The 15,879-nt window shown below is 51.2% G+C and overlaps 4 protein-coding genes across 4 annotated transcripts; 3 read left to right on the top strand and 1 right to left on the bottom strand.

The window, feature by feature from the left end:
- Positions 1-4,112: 4,112 nt before the first annotated feature.
- Positions 4,113-5,792, top strand: KRP23_14007 (Gag-Pol polyprotein; the record flags this gene model as incomplete). The annotated part of the gene is made up of 1 exon (XM_067884787.1): positions 4,113-5,792. The coding sequence occupies one exon, from the start codon at positions 4,113-4,115 to the stop codon at positions 5,790-5,792; it is 1,680 nt and encodes a 559-aa protein (XP_067738166.1).
- A 2,380-nt stretch (positions 5,793-8,172) lies between these two features.
- Positions 8,173-9,632, top strand: KRP23_14006 (Eukaryotic initiation factor 4A-III; the record flags this gene model as incomplete). The annotated part of the gene is made up of 3 exons (XM_067884786.1): positions 8,173-8,197; positions 8,306-8,434; positions 8,566-9,632. The coding sequence occupies 3 exons, from the start codon at positions 8,173-8,175 to the stop codon at positions 9,630-9,632; spliced, it is 1,221 nt and encodes a 406-aa protein (XP_067738165.1).
- A 777-nt stretch (positions 9,633-10,409) lies between these two features.
- On the top strand, positions 10,410-11,693 carry KRP23_14005 (3-hydroxy-D-aspartate aldolase; the record flags this gene model as incomplete). The annotated part of the gene is made up of 1 exon (XM_067884785.1): positions 10,410-11,693. One exon carries the CDS (start codon positions 10,410-10,412, stop codon positions 11,691-11,693), a length of 1,284 nt encoding a protein of 427 aa, XP_067738164.1.
- A 708-nt stretch (positions 11,694-12,401) lies between these two features.
- KRP23_14004 (Secreted RxLR effector protein 3) lies at positions 12,402-12,764 on the bottom strand (the record flags this gene model as incomplete). Its single annotated transcript, XM_067896000.1, has 1 exon — positions 12,402-12,764. One exon carries the CDS (start codon positions 12,762-12,764, stop codon positions 12,402-12,404), a length of 363 nt encoding a protein of 120 aa, XP_067738163.1.
- Positions 12,765-15,879: the final 3,115 nt, after the last annotated feature.

Raw genomic sequence — 15,879 nt, 5'->3', positions numbered from 1 at the left:
GATATATATTTATTGCAACACGAGGAAGGAAACACGTATTTGTTTGTCAGGACAATAGGAAGGAAATAAATAACTGCAATCCAAAAGTTAGAGATAAATTACTGCAATAATGTTCGTCAAGTTCATCTCCTACATGCACTTGCTCGACAGTCGCCACATCTGTTGACGGTGAATCTGCAAACCGTCAGGCTGCTAGTCATCCGAGGGATGCCTCGCATGAACAGCAGCAAAGGCAGTTCGTCACCGATGCATATCCATTCCCAGCCAAGCACTAGCATGACAAGTCTGCGAGGACGACGTGGCACGCGGTGAGTGCACGCTGCAAGTGCTGACAAGGCCGGAGGTTTACGTAGTGCACTGCCAGATTGCGTATCGAGCGACCCTTTGGAGAAGGCGCCGCTGTAGGAGCAGGAGCAGGAAGGCAGCTAGCTAATCTCTCTTTCTATTTTACTCACTTTTCATTTCGACGTCAAGACAGCAAGGCGTGAACACCAACAAAGAATTCTTTAGTCGTGGGGAGAAGTGCCAAGGATGGCGTCTCCCGTGAGAAGTCGCCGGTCGTCGATTGCAGGCGACGAACCGGATGCTGTCGTGGAAGAGCAGCTGATGCTGTCCAGGCGAACGTCGATGTCGTCGCTTCAGCAGTCGCTGCTAGAAGATTAGAATCGCCAGCGGCAGGAGGCCGCAGTGGAAGTCATGACTCAGCAGTCCGCGGTCGTCCAGCAGCTCACGGTCGAGCAGCTGAAGAAGTTCCATGACCAACAAGAAGAGATGGTGCAGCGATTCTCCGGTTACCTGCAAGAACAATTCCAGAACCAGCTCCAGCTCAAGGGCGACTATGACGCCTTAAGGGCGCAGATGGAGCAACAACAACAACTGATGACGGCACACAACGCGATGTTGCGCGACGCTTCAGAGAAGGCTGGCCACCAAGCTCAAGAGATCGAGAGCTTGCGAGAGGCTGTGCAGACACCCACGTCTCCGGGGGGCCAAGCGCGGTGGGGATGGTTCGCGCGAGAACCGATCAGCGTATCGGGTGACGCGAGCATGCAGGACGCTGACGCTAAGGAGAGCAGCAGTAGGCCCCAGATGACACTTGCCCTGGGCTCGAATATGCCTACCCCACCGATATATCGGGGAAGTTCCTGCCAAGAAAAGAAGTCTTTCATGGACAGCTACCTCGTGTATGAACGCCGGATCCGAGCTCTGAATGAGGGTGGTGCCGCAGCTGGGCAGCTATTGCTGATGCCCTTGAGCTCGTGTATTGAGCACAAGACGTTGTTGCGTATATGTGACTACGAGCTCCAATGCCCTGAGCGGGAGGTGACTCAAGAGATGTGGAATGCATATTTCCTGAGTGCCCGGCATAGCGACACCAAAGACTACGCAAAGTTGGCTTCAGCCATGCGCAACCTTACGATGCACACGACCCTGTCGGACGCGGAGTCAGGAGTGACGCAGCTGATAGCCAATTTTCATTCCATTCTGGATGCTCAAGACATGGATGACTTTCTAGTCAAAGAACCGAAGCTCTCTGTCCAGTACCTCTGCAACGCACTGAGACCGCAAGCGCTGAAGTCCACTATCTTCACTGAGCTGAAGAAGACGACGAACAAGCCTCTGAAGAAGTCCGTGACGGCCTTTCTCAACTGGTTGACCCCGCAAGTGCAAGCGTCCTGCAAGTTCGAGACGGCTATAGCTGCTTCCCAGCAGAACACCAATCAGCAGGGCGGTCACAACAGGACAGCGAGTTCTTCAGGGAAGAGTTCTGCTAACGGCGCCGGCCAGACGAATACGCATGGTGCCAAAACGCACAAAGCCGCCACGCTGAGCCCCCCACCTGCGAAGCCGCCAGGTGCGGCCGCACCGCCCGTTCCCCCGAGTACAGCGAGCCCTAGCAGTAGCCTGCCGAGGCCTGCCAAACCCGCCGAAGAGAGGAATTGTTTTAAGTGTGGAGACCCATGTCACAAATCCTTCCAGTGTCCAGGAGTGACGAAGGAAGAGGCGCTTGAGTTGGTACGAGAACGGCGCAAGAAGGGTGTTGGTGCTGTCAGTACATATGACCAAGGGGGTGTTGGTGGTGATAGGGGCTTGCTGTTCGCAATCTGGAGGTAGTCGCGGAGGCTCAAGGCTTTGGCGGTGTGGTGGTTCCTATCACGCAGGAGATACGGTTGAGTATTGCGGTCGACACGGACGCTGGCAAGTTGCTACTTACCAACGTGGTGTGCTGAATTTCTCCAGAAGACTTGCCTGCGGGAAAAGGAGACATCCTGCTAAGTCGACCATTGATGCGTAAATTGGGATATGACCAGGCTGAGATCTTAGCGCAAGCTCGCTTGAGGAGCTCTGAAATGGACATGGAAGATGCGAGTGCCGCTCCTGGGAGTCTGCGCCATGTGATGGCTATTGCTGGTGCAGCGGTGTTGCCTGAATCTAGCCCAGAGGAACGCCCTCTTCTCGAAGAAGAAGAGCAGTCCGGTTTCCCTGGTGTGGACAGGAACCGTGATTTGGAGGCAGAGCAGCAGGAAATTTGGCAGGTTCTACTGGGAAAGATTAAGGATGCCGAAGCTAAGGGTGCCAGCAAGATGTTCATCAAACGGTTGGAAGCATTGCTGTGGGATATGGTGGACGTGTTTCGACTCAAGCTTGGAAACGATCCACCGGTCGATGTACCGCCGCTGGAGGTAACGCTCAAGCCCGATGCGGTACCCGTAAGGTGCAAAGCGCGTCGCTACCTCCCTCAGCATCGTGAGTTTATGCGTCGGCATGTGGACGAGTTAGTAGCCGCGGGACTGTGCTACAGAAATCCTCGGAGCAAGTGGAGCTCGCCCCCACTTATTGTGAACAAGCCGGGGCCTGATCCTTTCCGAATGACGGTGGCCGTGAGAGGAGTGAACGCTCAGGCGGTGCGAATTCTGTGGCCGATGCCGATGTTGGAGGTCATTTTGGACTACTTACACGATTCTCGCTTTTATTTCCTGTTGGATTTCTTTAAGGGATATTGGCAGTTCCTGTTATCGCTCGACAGCCAGGAGATGTTCTCGTTCCTCACAGATATGGGAGTTTTCACTCCTACACGAGTGCTGATGGGTGGCAGTGACAGTGTGGCTTATTGCCAGGCAGCGGTGCAAGACATGTTCTCGGAATATTTGTACAAGGGCTTACTCATCTGGTTAGATGACCTTTTGGGGTATCAGTTCACGGAAGAAGGTTTGTTTACTCTTCTGCAAGGGGTACTCAAGGTTTGCAAAGCCAAGGGACTGAAGTTAAATCCACGCAAGTGCGCGTTCTTCCTGCTGGAGGCTCGTTGGTGTGGGCGCATTGTCTCCAGTCGAGGCGTCAAGCATGATCCGGAGCGTATCAAAGTTCTACAAGATCTGGCCGCACCGATCACGGGCCAACACCTTCAGCAATTTGTATGCGCTCTTAACTGGATGCGGCAGTCAATTCCTGGGTTTAACAAGCTCGTGGAGCCTCTCACACAACTGATGGAGTCTGTCTATCAACACGTCGGAGGCCGAACCCGCTGACTAGTGTCGAACGTGCGGCTATCTGAGCTTGGGTGGACCAACGAGCATCAACAGAGCTTGAATGACTGTAAAGTTGCACTGGGCCGCGCCGTTCAGTTAGCGCACCCGGACATATCCAATCAGTTGTGTGTTTTTGCAGACGCATCCGAATCGCACTGGGGTGCTGTGATAACTCAAGTACCTCAAGAGCACCTGACTCGCGATCTGACGGAACAGCAACATGACCCTCTTATGTTCTTGAGTGGAACATTTTCTGGTGCAGCTCGACGCTGGCCAATTGTGGAAAAGGAGGCGTACGCGATTGGCGAGACGTGCCGACGTGCCGATTATTTGCTCCATCGACCAGGAGGTTTTGCGCTGTTCACTGATCACAGAAACTTGAAGTTCATCTTTAGCCCTTCAAGCGTGATGACTTCAGTGCCAAAGTACACCTCCGATAAGCTGGAACGCTGGGCTTTATTGATAATGGCCTACAATTACGAAATCAATGACATCAGTGGCGAGGCCAATGTGTGGGCCGATTTGCTTTCGAGGTGGGGGTGTATGGCGTCCATTTGCGCGATCCGCCCAGTGCCCATCTCAATGTCGCCGCTGCCGGACCAGGAGTTCATCTGGCCAACGGTGTCAGAGATTGTCGCCATCCAGAAAGCGGCCAAGTCTCCTGAGGCACTGCAAGAAGCGGAGGCGCTGGTGGGATCAGACGATGGTGCGCTGCGTAACAGTGAAGGCGCTATGTGGATCCCTAAGCAGGCAGACAACCTGCAGATGCGGTTGTGCATTGTGAGTCACTTTGGCGCCGCTGGGCATCGCGGTTTGCTTACCATCCTCACGGCACTGAAGCAGCGATTTGTCTGGTCTGGCATAGACGAGGATGTGAAATACGTCGTGCACAAGTGCCTCCATTGCGCCAGTACCCGAGGAGGTCTACCAGTCCCAAGACTGCTCGGCGAGGCTCTGCGTGCTGAAAAGCCTAATGAGCTTTTGCACTGGGATTTCCTCTATATGAGTCTGGCGGACACAGGCGAGTTATACGTCCTCGTCTTGAAAGACGATTTTTCGAAGCTGGTGTGGCTGTTTCCGAGTATGGAGGCAACATCTGTTGTTACTTACAATGCCCTTATGGACTGGTTTGCAACTTTCGGGATTTGCTACAACTGGGTGAGCGATCAGGGAAATCATTTTAAAAATGAGGTGATCAAATCCCTGCAGCATGGCCTGGGTGCGCACCACGGCCTGATCACCCTGGGCCAACGGCACGGTCGAAGTCGTCATGCGCGATGTTCTGCGCTGCTTCAGAGCGCTACTTTCGGAATGGCGCATGCCGGCCACAGAGTGGCCGCGCATTGTGAAGGTCGTCCAACTTGCTCTGAACAATTCGCTGTCGTCTGCATTGGGTGGGCTAGCTCCTGTGACCGCGATGGCCGCCTGGAAGCGCTGAGCCCCCTCGATGCGATCGCGGTGCCTGGACCCGTGGAGTTTTCGAGTCTGGAGATAATAAGGGGTGCACGCCAAGCCCACTTCGATTCGCTGGAGAAGTCACTCGCGGACATGCACAAGGCAGTGACTGATGCTAACACCAAGACCCGCTCTCGCAGCCGAAAGTCGAAAGACGCACGTGCTGGCGCTCAAATGACCCAGTTTGTCGTCGGGTACTTCGTGCTGTATGCGGACGTCTGGTCGAGCACACGGACTAAGTTGAGTGTGCGCTGGTGTGGTCCTGCCCGAATTACCAGCACCATCTCAAATTGGATTTTTCTAGTTGAAAATCTGATTACGGGCGACACCCGTGAAGTCCACGCAACGCGGCTGAAGTTCTACGCGGACTCGTCGTCGGAGGTCACGGAGGGTCTGCTTCAACACGTTGCCCACAACAGTGAAGGGCATGTAGTGGACACGTTGCGCGATGCTCGCTACGACGTGAAAGCGAAGCAATTCCCGTTTTTTGTTCACTGGCGCGGTCTCAGCGAACTCGAAGATTCGTGGGAATCCGCCACCACCTTGCTCGAGGACGTTACGGTGTTGGCGAAGGCGTACCTCCGAGCGCATTTGAAGGAAACCATTGTGAAGCGACTGATTACGGCTCTGAACAACAACCTTCCCAAGGGGGAAGTGTTGACGGTAAGTCTTCAAACCGTCAGGCTGCTAGTCATCCGAGGGATGCCTCGCATGAACAGCAGCAAAGGCAGTTCGTCACCGATGCATATCCATTCCCAGCCAAGCACTAGCATGACAAGTCTGCGAGGACGACGTGGCACGCGGTGAGTGCACGCTGCAAGTGCTGACAAGGCCGGAGGTTTACGTAGTGCACTGCCAGATTGCGTATCGAGCGACCCTTTGGAGAAGGCGCCGCTGTAGGAGCAGGAGCAGGAAGGCAGCTAGCTAATCTCTCTTTCTATTTTACTCACTTTTCATTTCGACGTCAAGACAGCAAGGCGTGAAAACCAACAACATCCCACAGGCAATCGTTCACCTTCACAAAGAGAATCATCTCCAGCATCAAGGAAGACAAGCGATGACGCTCGTGGCGTAAAACGGCACGAACCACGCTAAAGAGGCGCTCCATCATATTGTAGGTTGGTGGTATCGCCCCTAGCAGCGCGTAGGTGGCCGCAATGGGCCTGTCGGTTTGGAAGGAGGGGAGAAATAAGTTACCGAGAATTAAGATTATAAAACATAAATTACTGACTGAACTAGGAAAATTCCCAAAATAAATTTTTGATACGTAAAATGCAAATATATTTCCCGCGATATCTATTTTTCGGGATCCCTGGTGACAAGGCCCAGTTAACCTGCCCATTCCCTAATTTCGTCGGCTTGATGCGCTCATCTTCTAGCACAATCTTATCTCGAAGCAGCAAACTGAGTACAATAAACACCAATTCCCACGTCTTCCACGTGGAACGGATTGGATATACATGTACTTCGGAGTACGATTGATAAGTCAGTGGGTAGAATAGATCAAGTTATCGTTACATTTGTCTTGTATAGATCGAGGTGCCGTTTGCCCTAGGGCTAAGACGTATACGCGTAACCGCATCCATCATCCGATACGAACCTAGGGATCAATAAACGAGTACTAAATATTTCCTCCCATTCCTGAATTCACTGACAAACGACAACTTTCAGCGCTGATATGGTCTCGTATCATCTCATTGCCCTGGCAAGGCTGTTAATCGCACAGACCTCAGCAGCGATCAATACTATCGCGAAGTCCGAGTTATACGGCTGGTACCCCTGGTACGATCACACTTTCTCTGGAGAAGGAGTGTATCCCACTCAAGACGCGGAGTGTGCTACCTACCATGCACCGCTGTGCTATCCGGGTATCTGTGAGACTCCTGATAATGTGGGCTCGAAACTCGACATCTTCGTAAAACGTTTGCCACATACAACGGGCAGCCCCGGTGTGACGGCTAATGTGTGGTTGCTTCAAAGTGGTTCCAGCTGCGCCTCTACAGCCCCACGACTCCCCTCGGCGATTCAGCAGTGTTGATATTCATTTTGTGGGATCGTTGTGTCAAGTGGAAACCGACATGCTGAACTTGCAAGTTCCCGATATTTCCCGTGGATTCGTTGTATTGTGTCTTTTCGAAAGAGAAATAGGCGGCATGTGACGAAATCGGCCTTGGCAATTACGATACTGACCGCATCATGTACGAGAGCAACCAGTATTGGAATAAGAGCGCCACGATCCCAAGTAACGCGAGTGTTCTTTTCCAAAGTGGCAAGATGGATCCGTTCACACCACACAAATATGCCGAGTCATTGATGCATGCACTGTACGGTTACAGGAAGGAGTTGATCTCGTTCGACTACGCTCCGCACGGCGTTCTTATCTCGACGTCGTTCAATGCTAGCGACCCGATTGTGAGACGAACCTGCAAGTGTCGTACGTTCTCAACGATGACGACCTTCATCGCACGGACAAGTCGTGCGTGAGCCAGATGCCACCGTTCACCATGAAACCCCGTCGTTGGCACCGCCACCAATACCTCAGCACCGAAGATGCGTACGACGGCGTGTACAACGCGAGCCTGAGTTCCCAATAGAGAGTTCATAAAGGACAGCTAATAGCTGAGAGTGTTTTCCCTTAAACACTGAGGCGCACAGCTCGCCTTCAGTGGCACCTTTTCCAATAAAGAGCGTTGCTATCCGATACCAAATCGTCGTCACGGAGATAAAGGAGATACCTAACTCCATACACTAGCTAGTGCTGCTCTCTTTCCCTTTGGATAACCAAACATCAGCAGGGATTGTAATGCATGTACGATTTCCGTCTGAATTACTGTAGTGAATTGATAGCACAGCATCACTTGCTTCCATCGCTTTTTAGTCATTCTTAACCTTTATCACCAAGTGAGTCAATTAGTTAAAGCTACAAATGGACACAGTCAGACAAGTGCATCACAGCGCAGCTTCTGAGGCTGCAATCCGTTGTCGTTGCTTGAAAAGTTATGGTACAACAGTACTATACATCTACTGCTGTAGTATTTGTTAAGGGATAATAGTAAAATAAACTACTGAATACTATAGTGATAAAGAAGTCGCATCGTACTATGCTATTGGTGCCACTAAATACCCTCGTGATAATGACCTTTCGGAGTGATTGGGCGTCACACAATTTTAGCTACTACCAGCGATAATGCCCCGCGAGGATACGAAGCGACGTACGTAGCCCTGTATCTCTGGGCCTGCTCATCGACCCTCCCTGGAACCACCACGAGCATGTAGCTAACCCTCTGTGCTGTTGATCCACACCCTATTCATCTCCGCAGGTACGCGTCTCGTGGACGAAGATGACGGAGACTCGGTAGAGTTCACCACGTCCAAGGACATCACGGTGTTCCCCACTTTCGAGGCCATGGGACTCAAGGAAGACCTTCTGCGTGGCATCTACTCGTATGGTAGGTTGATTACCTATCTCTAGGAGTAGTTTCAGGCTCTGAATCGCTCTGTAGCGGCTGGGAGAGGCTACTGAAGGAGATATACCATTTTATCGGTGGTTATTGACGTTTTACCCTTCATGTTTAAACAGGCTTTGAGAAGCCCTCGGCCATCCAGCAACGCGCCATCAAGCCTGCGATCCAGGGGCGCGACCTGATCGCCCAGTCCCAGTCGGGAACGGGCAAGACGGCGGTGTTTTCCATCTCTGTCCTCCAGTCTCTGGACACTTCTAGCAATGAGACACAGGCTCTGGTGATATCTCCCACTCGTGAGTTGGCTGAGCAGACGCAGAAGGTCGTGTTGGCTCTGGGAGACTTCATGAACGTGCAGTGTCATGCCTGCATCGGTGGCAAGAGCGTGGGCGAAGACATCCGTCGTCTAGATTTTGGCGTGCAGGTGGTGTCCGGAACCCCCGGCCGGATATTCGACATGATCCGTCGCCGCAATTTGCGTACGCGTAACATCAAGATGCTGGTGATCGACGAGGCCGATGAGATGCTCAACAAGGGATTCAAGGAACAGATCTATGACATCTATCGCTACCTGCCGCCGTCAACGCAGGTGCTGCTGGTGTCGGCTACTATGCCCCAGGAGGTTCTGGACTTGACGCGCAAGTTCATGAACGAACCTGTGAAGGTGCTCGTGAAGCGTGATGAACTGACACTGGAGGGCATCAAACAGTTTTTCGTGGCGGTGGAGAAGGAAGAGTGGAAGTTCGACACGCTGTGTGACCTGTACGACACGCTGACGATCACGCAGGCCGTGATTTTCTGCAACACGAAGCGGAAAGTGGACTGGCTCACATCCAAGATGCGCGAGGCCAACTTCACGGTGTCGGCTATGCACGGCGATATGCCGCAGAAGGAGCGCGACGCGATCATGCAGGAGTTCCGCTCAGGCGGATCACGTGTGCTCATCACCACAGACGTCTGGGGTCGCGGCCTGGACGTGCAGCAGGTGTCGCTGGTTATCTGCTACGATCTTCCAAACAACCGCGAGCTGTACATCCACCGTATCGGTCGTTCCGGTCGTTTCGGACGCAAGGGTGTTGCGATCAACTTTGTCAAGGACGATGACATCCGCATTCTCCGTGACATCGAGCAGTACTATAGCACCCAGATCGACGAGATGCCCATGAACGTGGCAGACCTCATTTAGGTGGAGTATGAACCTCGCTCGTGTCGCTCACGTTGGATTTTAAGCTTTTGAATACACCCGCTTTACTGTTGATGACGGAGGTGCGAAAGCTGAGGGTGGTTGGTTTGAATTTCTTTGCGCTGCTCAAGTAAGACCTACGACGCTGACGGGATTGTACGTACACAGTGCCTAGACTTGTTAGTAAAGCCACAATCCGTGTGGATGCTGCGAGTAGGGCAGATCTAATTGTGGTGCCTGACTCGTTAAGTGTCATGTAGATGGACACTGTCCGTCATGCAGGCCGCGTGCCCAGCACGAAGACGGACACCGTGTTCGACAAGGAGATTAGAGTGGCCGAGCCGGCGTACATAGTTGAGATACGCATGCATCCGCTGGCCAACACGGCAATATATCTGTATTTAACCGTCACAGCCACGGAGTCAGCCATCGTGGAGACTAGGCTTCCGTGTTCGTTTGGCTATTGGGAAAACCTATGAGAGGACGACGAAGGAGCGATGAAGTATGCATACCTACCAGGTCGCAAAGACTGCTGTCGACAAGTCGGCGCTCGACCTAGACGACACTTGAATCGCATCTCTATTTCGCTCAAAGTGGTCGAATCCAGCTAGTTCCTGCTCGAAAATAGGAACAGTTGGTGCCAGAACGCTCAACGGGTTCAATAGCACTCTACAAGATTTCACCGATGCCTAGATAACAAGCCTCAATGGTTTTTAGCCTAATATCTGCCAATCACCTGTCCTCCTTCAATCTATCCTACGTTTTGCCAGATAAGTGAATATGTGGCGCTCCTCGTCGCTTCCTCTAGCGGTTGCAACCGCCGCTACGGCCATTGGCGCTCTCTCGATCTGCCGTCTCTCAAGTTGTTCGCTGTCTCGTGTCGCTCGTCGTGCACCTGGACGCGTCGGGGACCTCGTGTCGTCGCTGGAGACGCCCTGTCTGCTCGTGGATCTGGACGCCTTGGAACTCAACCTCAAGCGTCTGCCGGCGTCCCTCGAAGCGTCTTCCAGTGTCGCCATTCGTCCCCATGCAAAGGCTCACAAGTCATCTGCTGTAGGACAGCTGCAGCTGCAATTGTCTCAAGCCAAGGGACTCTGCTGCCAAAAAGTGGGAGAGGCCGAAGCCATGTTCGCCGGCGGGATCCGAGATCTCCTATTGAGCAATCAAGTTTATGGGGCAGCACGGTACAAGCGCATGGCCGTTTTGGCCAAAGGCGGCGCAAAAGTGACGTTGATTTTCGACAGCGTCGAGACGGTGCAGCAAGCCGCAAAAGTCGCAGTAGAGCAAGATGTCAAGTTTCGAGCTTTGGTGGAGGTGAACGTGGGTCAGGACCGATGTGGCGTCGATACAATTGAAGACGCCGTAAAATTAGCTACGGAAATTGAATCATTTGCTCCACAGCTGGAGATGGTCGGCATTCAAGCGTATCATGGCGCGGCGCAGCATATTCGCAGTTTCGACGAGAAGAAAAAAGTGATTTCCGGCGTTGTGCACAAAGCAAAAAGTGTGCGTGATGCACTGCGGGAGAAAGGATTGAATTGTGACGTAGTCACGGGAGGAGGCACGGGAACGTACTTGCTGGAAGCTGCAAGTGACGTTTTCACGGAAGTGCAGCCAGGGTCCTATTTATTCAACGATGCGGACTATGCACGGAATTTTGGAGAGGATGGCGAATTTGTGAAAGACTGGGAGCAGAGTTTGTTTGTGCTGACAACGGTGATGAGCAAGAATGTCACGGCGACAATGCCTCGTGCAGTGGTAGATGCTGGCACGAAGGCGGTGTCGCTGGATTCTGGATCGCCGCTTGTGCACTCGCTGGTGAATGGTGAGAAACTGGCGACAAAACTGGAATATCATGGGGGCGGCGATGAGCATGGCATCCTCAAGCCGCAGCAAAGCAGCGTTGATACCAAGAATGTGCAGCTTCCTGCTCTCGGGAGCAAGTTGCTGCTTGTCCCGGGTCACTGCGACCCTACAACGAACATGTACGACCACCTTGTGGCCTTCCGTGGCAATTGCGTCGAGCACGTCTGGGAGATCGAGGCCCGTGGTCCTGGTAACTAAATGGGGCATATTGCTACGTGTAGCACGACGGTATCATATTGATAAAATGGACATGCTTCGTGTTGCGTGTTGTCATACACTAATACCAAGCTCCATAGCATTAGCTTCGAGTTTCAACTCTGACAAAGGCTCAAACGTATTCGTTTTCACTGTGAAAAACCAACGAAGTCACTTTAACGCTTCCTCCAGAACTTCCAAACCTTTGTGACGAATCGCCAACGCCGTTTTAGACACCGTACTCAGCCGCTTGGCCATTGATGGTGGCGTCCATCCCTTGTCTTGGATGTTTTTGAAGAACGCTTGGTTTTCGTTTGCAATTGTTTACAGTCGGCTGGGAAGAGATGCGGTTTTTACCAATCATTTCTTGCGATTCAAGCTGTGACGTCGCCAAACGCATACTCGTAGTAGTCAAGACTGGGATCATCGCCTTGTAATTCTCTTCAATCACTTTTCCTTCGCGTCAAGTTCCTTCGCAAATATATTAACCATTAAGGTAATGAACTCTGGCTTTCGTTGTCGCCCTGCTTGACAGTTTATATTACTGTGCTAATGAATTTATATTTTTTTGTTATTACAACAGAAATTAATATATATATATATATGCTTTGCAAACGAGGAAGGTAAAAAAAACGAATGCGACTTTAAGATCGTAGTAAGCAGTGATACAGTGATGGTTTCTCATTAATCAAGTAAGCGTTAGATTAAAAGTTACCCGCGGTGTGCATTGACTTTCAATCTCATTAAAATGAGATAGTCTGTGTACAACTTCTTGAAATGCGCGATAGCCTTTTCATTCAGGCTTTCCCTCTTCATGAAGGCAACCGCTTCGTCTACCGATCTCATTCCATATTTCCACGACGCGAAAATGGAGTCTTGGTACGAACGTTCACTTTTCAATCTCTTAAACATTTGGGGTAGCTTGAGTTCATCCATCCAGTTAAGCCCACGTTCTTCTTCTTGACTGTCGTCAAAGTTCAACGTCTTGTGAGTTCGCAAGAAATGTTTCTCAGCGCCTACTTCAGTAGTAATCAGGGTGACCACAGCAACCAGCAGGACACAGGAGCGGCGCATTTGAAGGCATGGTTTAGGTGGCTGCGATTAGAGACTTGCGGGCTTGAAGGCAAAAACACGAACTGAAGAGTTGAACTGAAGAGTTGAACTGAAGAGTTAGTGAGCCTATTGCTGGACGGCAAAAAGAATGCAGAAGGAGATCCCTGATGTGTTGTCGAGCCAATGTGTGGCTGTATGCTGCAGCGCTGAACTGCAGCTACTTTCGAGCTGCGACGTTTTTGTCGGTCGGTCAGGACGTGATGCTCAATGGTTACACTTTACTCCACCGATCCTCTGTACCGTAAACCCTCTCATGGACCAACTTTCCTTCGTGCAGAACGTGGTAACCAGCCACCTGGTGCTGGTTGCAACAGCTGCACATGTAAGGAGGTGTTGTGCATGTATAAAACGAGAACTCTCTGCCTGTTGATGTTGTGAATCGAGCGGAGCTACTGACGTAACGACATCGAGGATAACCATGCTGATCCATTGTTGTCATGTGTACGATACCACGCGAGTAGAAGACGTTACTAAAAAAAAAAGGCACGAGCAATGAACGATGTAGCACTCGCTGTGTTACTTTCGTGATATGGCATCGACGATGCCCAATGTTTGAATCCTGAAAGCGAACTGGACTAGGTGACAGCTTAATATCTCTTCGTGATTACCTATTGACCGGAAAGTGCACATGTCTTCTGAAGTCCGCATCAATGGCCTTAAATTTCGCGACCGCACTCGCTGCTGTTTGCAAAACCGTTTGTCAGTGCTATCGAAACTCTAGCTGTCTCGTTCGTGGAGTCGGACAGTTATCCATTGATTAACCTTGAAAATCTTGAAGACCACTCTTGCTTATCAATACCTCGTTATGGTAGCGGTTGTTGTGCATGGTACGAATAACAAACAGACGGTCACGTTTTGAGTGCGCAGAAAAATTTGCAAACACGTATGCGGAATACCGTTTCCTCACGCGGACTCGATCTCACGTAGTGGTTTTGATTGTGTTTTTTTATCTTTCGCGCTTATTACTTCGAAGTACTAAGTATGCAGGAGCGGCTTCAAGATCTACATGGACTTGGGGTCACGCGGACGATAGAGCTTTAATTTGGACGAAGTCTCGATCGATGTACGAGTGAGTGAATGCATGGGAGGTTTGCGTGTGCTCCTTACAGAAAAATAAACTATTGACCTCCACCGTATTTGTCATGTGCTGTTATAAAAATCAACTAACCTCTTCGCAGCAGCTAATTCAAAAAGCTTACTCGGGATTAATTCCTCCGAGATCTAGGCTCGAACACGGTCGGGAAAATAATTGTTTACTCCGGGGCCAGCGAAAAGGACTCAGAACTAAGGTCAATCCATGTAGTGCCGTAAACCAAATCAGGAGCGCGATGTACAAGTAGCACGGCAAAGCATGGTTTTAGCCTCGTAACGCATGTAACGAGCGCGATTGCGATAACTTCGAACTATGCAAGAAGCATCAGAAACCAGGTGGAGTGCCTATTTCCCTCAATTCGCGCGGTATTAGGCGAATGACACGATGCTGGCACTCAATTTCAGCATACTACAAGTCAGTGAGTTTGGCTGCGTCGTCTGCAAGTTGCTTCCAAGTCCAGAAAAAAATCATGAGCACAGCCATCATGGCTAAGTTTACAGCGCTACCAAATCCAAAGCCTAGCCAAAGTCCTTCAACACCGAGATCAAACTGGAATGCCAGCAATGCGCCTAGAGGGACACCAAAAAGGTAGTACGCCATTGCATTGCTACTGGCAGCAGCTTTTTGCTTCCCCGCACCTCGAAGCACGCCTTGGAGGGCAGCATTTAGCCCATCCACTATCGTGAGAGGTGACACGATAGCCACTACCTTAGATGCAAGGTCTGATCCATCGCCTTCATCGAGGAACAGAAGAGGAATACTGCCGCTAAATCCATAGAGGAACCCCGTGAATGCCACCGTAAGGATCAGCGTCAATACGAGCACTACTGTGCACGCAAGTTTTGCTGCCTTTGGCATGCCAGCACCTAGACAATTGCCTATTCGAATGTTTGCAGCGACTGAGAGTCCATCGAACGCTGTATAAACCAACAAATTTACATTCACCAGTACGGAGTGAGCCGCAACCGCCATCACGTGGTGCGGTAGTAGTCCGGAGAGGATCGTGAGCAGCTCAAAGGCCCACATTTCTAAGACCAACATCAGCATTCCAGGAACACCATATTCCAAGAAGATGCCGATGTAGCTGGTAGCAGCCTTGAGATTCCAGGGTTGGATCCACCATTGTCGCAAGTGATCCGGTCGCCACATGAAGTACGGCACTAGCAGTATTGGGAGCATCATGTTGCCGAGGCTACAGCCAATAGCGATTCCATTGAAGCCGATTGAAGTGTGATAAGCTAGGCAATAGCCTGCTGCAATGCTGACAGTGTTTCCGATCGCTGCGATTATCACCAGTGGGGTCATCACATTCTGTGCTTGCAACACCTTACGTGCGAGTTCATAGAGGTAGAGGAATGGAATTCCGGGGAGCAGCCAACGAGAGTAGGTCCCCGCCAAACTCGCAACCTCTGCGTCCTGACCAAACAGCTTCAATATATCCTCAGTGAACCAGTTAAGCGCGAATATTGGGAGGAGAATGGAACTAAGAACGATGACTCCAGTCTGGAAGTACACACCAATCTTCTCGAAGCGCTGAGCTCCATAAGCTTGTGAACACAGCGTGTCCAGCGCAGACGCAAGGCCTAGTCCCACCGAGAACGAAGAGAGGTTTATCAACTGCACGCAGATGTCAGTTTTTGGAGTTACGTTCGTCTATGGTTGATGCGATTGTACCATTATCGAGAACGTTGCAGCGTCCACGTAGTGTTGTGCGTATGGCGAGTCGATGTTTCCCGCTAAGACGATGCACATGAACCCAGGAAAAAATTCCAGCAGCGTCGTCATCATCTACAAGTGCACGTTACAGAGCTTGCAGCGAATATACCACCAGATTTCTACTACACACCACTGGTCCGACGAGTTTGAGCAGAATCTTGACTTCCTCGGTAGCTGTGGCCTCAGGCTCATTGGGGTGTGCGATCTTTCTTGCTGCTGCTGGTGACGTAATGCTTCCGAAGGATCCAGTACGGCTGCCTTTAACAT

The sequence above is a fragment of the Phytophthora ramorum genome, assembly GCF_020800215.1.
Source record: "Phytophthora ramorum isolate Pr-102 chromosome Unknown Phyram_PR-102_s0019, whole genome shotgun sequence".
Classification (NCBI taxonomy): Eukaryota; Oomycota; class Peronosporomycetes; order Peronosporales; family Peronosporaceae; genus Phytophthora; species Phytophthora ramorum.
The sequence above is the reverse complement of the archived record's forward strand: the minus strand, read 5'-3'. Positions and strand labels throughout refer to the sequence as shown.